The 7,306-nt window shown below is 43.7% G+C and overlaps 1 protein-coding gene across 1 annotated transcript; it reads right to left on the bottom strand.

Annotated features, from left to right (window-relative positions):
- Positions 1-1,611: 1,611 nt before the first annotated feature.
- Positions 1,612-6,876, bottom strand: LOC129808943 (uncharacterized). Its single transcript, XM_055858849.1, has one exon. The coding sequence runs from the start codon at positions 6,874-6,876 to the stop codon at positions 1,612-1,614; it is 5,265 nt and encodes a 1,754-aa protein (XP_055714824.1).
- Between the last annotated feature and the right edge of the window lie 430 nt (positions 6,877-7,306).

The raw sequence follows: 7,306 nt of genomic DNA, 5'->3' as shown, positions 1-7,306 counted from the left end.
TCTAAATGGGTGCATAATTTGAGACCCCTCTATCCCGTACTATTAGAGATAATCAACTTTAAAGATTTTCAAACACTTATGAAATTCTCATTCAATTTTGCTTATTTTCAATTGAAATTTTGCACAAATCTAGCCTCAAGGGGGGCTCTAAATGGGTGCATAATTTGAGACCCCTCTATCCCGTACTATTCGAGATAATCAACTTTAAAGATTTTCAAACACTTATGAAATTCTCATTCAATTTTGCTTATTTTCAATTGAAATTTTGCACAAATCTAGCCTCAGGGGGGCTCTAAATGGGTGCATAATTTGAGACCCCTCTATCCCGTACTATTCGAGATAATCAACTTTAAAGATTTTCAAACACTTATGAAATTCTCATTCAATTTTGCTTATTTTCAATTGAAAATTTGCACAAATCTAGCCTCAGGGGGGCTCTAAATGGGTGCATAATTTGAGACCCCTCTATCCCGTACTATTCGAGATAATCAACTTTAAAGATTTTCAAACACTTATGAAATTCTCATTCAATTTTGCTTATTTTCAATTGAAAATTTGCACAAATCTAGCCTCAGGGGGGCTCTATATGGGTGCATAATTTGAGACCCCTCTATCCCGTACTATTCGAGATAATCAACTTTAAAGATTTTTAAACACTTATGAAATTCTCATTCAATTTTGCTTATTTTCAATTGAAATTTTGCACAAATCTAGCCTCAGGGGGGCTCTAAATGGGTGCATAATTTGAGACCCCTCTATCCCGTACTATTCGAGATAATCAACTTTAAAGATTTTCAAACACTTATTAAATTCTCATTCAATTTTGTTTGTTTTCAATTGAAATTTTGCACAAATCTAGCCTCAGGGGGGCTCTAAATGGGTGCATAATTTGAGATCCCTCTATCCCGTACTATTCGAGATAATCAACTTTAAAGATTTTCAAACACTTATGAAATTCTCATTCAATTTTGCTTATTTTCAATTGAAATTTTGCACAAATCTAGCCTCAGGGGGGCTCTAAATGGGTGCATAATTTGAGACCCCTCTATCCCGTACTATTCGAGATAATCAACTTGTGTGAGCTTGTTACCTGTAATAGTTTATGAAACACCTTTATATTTCCTGCCCAATAATGCCCACCTTGTCTGTGATAAATCAGTACCTGAATATTAGAATAAGAAACCTTTATCAATCTCTCCCTGTCTTATCCCTGACTGTGATATAAAGTACCTGTAAGGAAGAATAGGGTTATGATCCGGTTTGAATCGATTTTCCCTATTCTCCTGTTGTCCTTTGAGAAACTTCGATTCTCGATAAATTCAAACACAAATGACTTTTGAAAAACTATTTATTTTTACTTCGTTAGCGGCAAAGATGACTTATATTTTAAAAGATTAATTTTAGGAAAAGAAAAGACGCGTGATGATTGACAAGAGCAAAAATCCAAGAGAGTCAAAATCACTGAGTTGCCAGATTGGCAAGGAGAAAATCCCAGAAGGGGAAATTTCCCAAAGTGGCCCAAACTCGCCTAAAATCATGAATTCAAATTTGAGAGGCGGTTGGGCATTGTTGACATTCTCCCACATTCTCCCCGGATGAGAGAATTCTCATCTAATCCACGGGCAGTTTGGCTAATTTGTTGACTGCCCTCCTGGTGAGGCCACTAGATGTCTTCAGGGTGACCACACGAACCACGGAATCTGCTCCCGGATGAGTTTCGATCACTCTGCCCAGTGACCAAGTCGCTGTCTTCAAGTTGTCGGACTTGATGAGCACCAAATCTCCAACCTGAAGATTCCTCATCTCTCTTGCCCACTTCGGTCGCTCCTGGAGTGAGGTGATGTACTCACGGTGCCATTTCTTCCAAAACTCCTGTACTAAGCGCTGCAGTAAGTACCACCTCTTGAGCCGATTGATGTCCTCTGACAATAGATCGGGTCCAGCGTGCAATGTCAGAGGTTGTCCGATGAGGAAATGCCCTGGAGTGAGCACATCAAAGTTCTCTGGATCTGCAGTGAGCTGGCAAAGTGGCCTGGAGTTCAAGCATGCCTCTATTTGGGTGAGAACAGTGTACATTTCCTCGAACGTCATCACAGTGTTGGAGAGTGCACGCTTGAGATGGAATTTGACTCCTCCAATTCCACGTTCCCAAAGTCCACCGAATGTTGGCGAGTAGGCGGGAATAAAGTGGAATTCCGTCCCTGACTCTGACATGAACTTTGTGACCTTTTCCTGGTGTAACTTCCTTCTTTTGCCTACTCCATCTGGTGACTCCACAGCGCCCAAAAAGTTCGTGGCATTGTCACAAAACATATGCTGGCAGTGTCCACGACGCGCTGTAAACCTTCTTAAAGCCGCCAGAAAGGCTTCCGTGGACAAATCCGAGACCAATTCCAAATGTATGGCTTTGGTGGCCATACAAATGAACAAACAGATGTATGCCTTTGTCGTTGTAGATTTCCTGACCGTCCCAGCCCTGATGAGAAACGGCCCTGCATAGTCACAGCCCGTGTTGAGAAAAGCCCTAGCCTCTTGGACTCTCATGGCCGGAAGATTGCCCATGAGAGGTGTCTCCTGTCTTGGTTTTGCGCGAAAACACTTCACACACTTATGAATAACCCCTTTCACACTGTTTCGCTCCCCGATAACCCAATATTTTGCTCTCAAGATTGATTGTGTGAGAGTAGTCCCGGAATGGAGATTTGTCACATGAATTCTTTCAATCAACTTTCGAGTAAACACATGTTTCCCTGGAAGAATTATCGGATGCTGAGTGTCAAAACTCAAGTTTGTGTTTTGGATGCGCCCTCTCACTCTCATGATACCATTCTCATCCAGGATTGGGACAAGCTTGGACAGTTTGCTCCCCGGCTTCACTGAATTGCCACTTTGGAGACACTTTAGTTCGTCAGGGAACTCCTCTTTCTGCACAAGTCTGATCAAAACATTCGTCGCGTAATTGAGTTCTTGCACTGTTAGAAATTCACTCGCAGACTGTTGAAGGGTTTTTGAAACGTCAACTTTCGACCATCTGAGCAAATACGCGACTACACGAATGAGTGTTGTGACGTTTGAGAAACGATTAAATAAATCACTCGCGAAATTATTTTCCTTTGTTTCAGTCACAAACACTTGCACCACAGGCACCTTTTCTTCACTTGTGTCGCTTTCCTGAACCCAAGGAGATTCAGGCCACTTCTCCTTTTCCTCCTTGAGCCACTCCGGTCCATTCCAATACAGCTGATGCTGAAGGAGAGCTCGAGGAGAGAGACCTCGAGAAATGCTATCCGCTGGATTCTCCTCAGAGACAACATGCCTCCACTGACTGAATGGGATGATTTCCACAATTTGAGAAGTGCGGTTAGCCACAAATGTTTTCCAGTGAGACGGATGCTTTTGCAGCCAGCAAAGAACCACCATTGAGTCTGTAAATGCTGTCACGGAAACCTGGTATCCCGTGAGCCCCTTTTTGACCTCTGTGAACAAGCGACTCAACAGCAAAGCCGCAGTCAATTCCAGCCTTGGAATTGACAATGTCTTCAACGGAGCGACTCGTGATTTGGCCACCACGAGAGTCACTGTCGTCCCCCCATCATCTCCTGTCCCTCTCGCGTAAATCACGGCTCCATATCCTTTCTCGGATGCATCACAGAACCCCACTAAGTCAATCTGAGAATCAATAGAGGGAATAAACCTTGGAATTTTCATCCCTTGCACGACACTGATTTCTTCTTGGAAACGATTGACTTCTGTCATGATGTCATCAGGAAGTGTGTCATCCCAAGACACAGGTTTGAGCCACAACTGTTGAAATATCATCTTGAGTCCTGCTGTGACTGGAGATATAAATCCCAAGGGGTCAAATATCTTAGCCACAGAAGCACAAAGTTCCCTTTTTGTGCGAGATGATGTTATTTCAGGCAGTACCAAACCAAGATTGTCATCTCCGGGAGCCCATTGAAGACCCAATGCACTGACAGAACCCTCATATATGTCCTCTGGGGATATTGCTCGCTGATCCTCTGGGATTTTCTCAAGAAGTGAGACAAAATTTGTCACCCACTTTCTCAAGGGAAATCCGCTGCTGTCCAGAACTGATTGTAGATCTTCCCTGACCTTTGTTGCTTCTTGTACCGTCTGGGCACCTCCCAAGAGATCATCCATATAGAAATTGTTGAGAATCTGCTGCGCTGCCTCTGGATAGAGCTTCTCATTGTCATAAGCCACTTGTTGAAGAGTTCGTGTAGCCAAGTATGGCGCGCAGGAAGTGCCATATGTCACGGTTGTGAGCCTGTAGGTGCGAACTTCCTGACCCTTGTCATATCGCCATAAGATCCTCTGAAAATCCCTGTCCTCGGCTGACACTCCCACTTGCCGATACATCTTTTCTATATCGGCTGTAAATGCATATTTGTATGTCCGGAACTGAATAAGAAGATGCAGCAGTTCACCTTGTACAGTTGGACCCACAGCCAGAACGTCATTCAGCGAAACATTGTTAGGTTTTGTTCGTGCTGAAGCATCAAATACTACACGAAGTTTCGTGGTAGTACTTGATGGCCTCAGAACTGCCATGTGAGGAATGACGTAGGATTGTGAATCGCTGATTTCCTCGTCCTGAGGAACTAGCTCCATGTGCCTCATTGACTCATATTCATGCATGAACTGAGTATATTGCCTTTTAAATTCCGGGTCCTTTTGGAATTTATTTTCCATGATCCTTAGCCTCGCCAGTGCAGCTGATTGTGAATCCCCTAGAGCCTTTCCATTTTCCTTGAAGGGCAATCTGACCTCATATCGACCAGAATCCGTTTTCCTCACGTTCTGGATGAAATGCTCCTCGCATTTCTGCTCTTCCGGTGAACGTATTTTGGCATTTGGAGTTGCTTCTTCCGTCTCCCAAAATCTCTTCAGGAGATCATCCAAATTGACATGAGTGTGATGTGAGGTTATGCTTGGCATCTCCCCGTGGATCTTGCCACCAAGAATCCACCCAAATATTGTCAGCTGTGCGACGGGAGATCCATTTTCGCTCTTCAGGATTTGTGGAAGGTTAATTGCCATTGCGTGCTCCGCTCCCAAAATGATATCAATACTACCAGGAGTATGATACTGCGGATCTGCAAGTTGAAGTGTCTGGAATTGCTTCCAGCACTCAGCCTGGACAATTTCAGCTGATGGCATTTGTGATGTGAGATGTGACAAGATGTAGGCCTCGACAGCAAGATGCTCAGTCGGATCGTGGATCGACGTGAGCTGGATAGACACCAATCCTCTAGTGTATCCCACTGTGGCTTCTGCAGCCCCTTTTATCGCAATTTTGGCTTGTCGACGCTCTATACCCAGTCTCTGTACACACGCCTCTGAAATGAGTGTACATTCACCTCCACCATCGATGAGTATGCGACAGATTTGTTGCGATCCCTGACTGTCTATAACCTTGACAAGAGCAGTAGGAAGCAACGCCTTTTTGTGGACAATTGAGTGATGTGTGGTCAATGCTGGAACCTCAGATTCAATTGTCGCTTGCCTTGGAACCTCTGGAGTGGGAGCAGGAGCTGAAGCACCAGCCAGAGCTGGAGCTGAAGCTTGCTCCACATGAAGCAATGAGTGATGCCTACTGTTGCAGGAAGTACACCTTGATTTGGACTGACAATACCTCGCTATATGATCCGATCTCAAACAATTGAAACAAACCCTGGATTGCTGAGAAACGAAACTCCTTCGGTCTGGAGCAGACAGCCCGTGGAACTCCTTGCACTGAAATAGTTCATGACTTCCTGAACACTTTCGGCAGGTCACTGTCTCAGTGTGATGTGACTTCACACTGCCTTGGTATGATGTAGCCTTTTTGATGGGTTTAGGGTTCGACGAATTGGTTGATGAGGATTTATCTGACCAGCGCTCCATAGCATCAATGCGTGTCTCAAGAAACTCAAACCATTCCTCAAGATTTGCAAGTGTGTGAGAGTCTCGACTCTCTTCCCATGCTTTCTTAGTCTCTTGATCCAACAGCTGTTTCATCAGATAGATGATCCACGAATCAATCGTCAAATATTCGGAACCCAAGTTACTTAATTCCTTGAGGAGTCTCTTGCTGGTGTGTGTCAATTCCTTGAGCCCAGTCAAAGAACCATCCTTCATTTTGGCTTGAGCAAGGAATTTTTGAATGCACTCATTAACAATGTGCACCTTTTTCCCATATTGTTTTTGCAGAGACTCCCACAGAATCTCATAATTGTCATCTGAAATCTTGTATTCCTCAGCTGTTTCAGCAGCTGCGCCTTTGAGTGACGATTTGAGATACTGCATCTTTTGACCCTTAGACAAATTTGGATTCTCATGGATTGTACTCTTGAAATCGTCATGGAAAGTCTGCCATTTGGAATATTCTCCTCCGAAAGTTGGAAGCTGCAATTGTGGAAGCTTAGTTACACTAGTTTTTGCGCCAGTGTTTGAAGCCCTCTGAAGCTCCACAATATCCTTCAGCAAGTCTGTTTGCTTCGACATCATTTCGGCTAGTTGTTCTTCCGCATTCTTGACTTCACGACTGGAACCTGTATCACGCTCTTCTTTCCTAGCCATGTTTATTGAATCACGTACAGCCATGATCAGCGAAAAAGTCTTGTCCGTGAAAGCATCATACTCAGATTCTGCCTTTTGCATGAGTTCCTCATTTCCTTCGACAGCCTCAAAAATGCGTCCTTGATTTTCCGTGAAGGTATTCTTCAGCTCTATCAAAGTGTCATAGACTGACACCCATTCTTCAGCCGTACGCTTGACACCATCGGAGGATCTTAGAATTAGTTTATCTAATTGCCTTGACACGGCACGCTGATTGCGCTCCAAATTGGAAAGACTTATAGGCTGAGACATCTCGAAATCCCGTATGTGGTTCAACTTGTGGGACCAGATTTCGAAATCCCGTAGGTGGTTCAACTTGTAGGGAGCAGGACCAGATTATGGTCCCGTAGATGGTTCAATTTGTAGAGAGACGGACCAGATTGTCCTATAGGTGGCTGAACTTGTAGGGAGAAGGACCAGATTATGTGTGAGCTTGTTACCTGTAATAGTTTATGAAACACCTTTATATTTCCTGCCCAATAATGCCCACCTTGTCTGTGATAAATCAGTACCTGAATATTAGAATAAGAAACCTTTATCAATCTCTCCCTGTCTTATCCCTGACTGTGATATAAAGTACCTGTAAGGAAGAATAGGGTTATGATCCGGTTTGAATGACCAGATTATGTGTGAGCTTGTTACCTGTAATAGTTTATGAAACACCTTTATATTTCCTGCCCAA

Source organism: Phlebotomus papatasi, unplaced genomic scaffold (assembly GCF_024763615.1).
Source record: "Phlebotomus papatasi isolate M1 unplaced genomic scaffold, Ppap_2.1 HiC_scaffold_22, whole genome shotgun sequence".
NCBI lineage: Eukaryota > Metazoa > Arthropoda > Insecta > Diptera > Psychodidae > Phlebotomus > Phlebotomus papatasi.
Note: the sequence above shows the minus strand (reverse complement) of the source record. Positions and strands in the feature narration are given on the sequence as shown.

What these genes read in the sequence shown, in the direction of transcription:
- LOC129808943 (XM_055858849.1), bottom strand. Translation starts at nt 6,876, where the DNA reads ATGTCTCAGCCTATAAGTCTTTCCAATTTGGAGCGCAATCAGCGTGCC.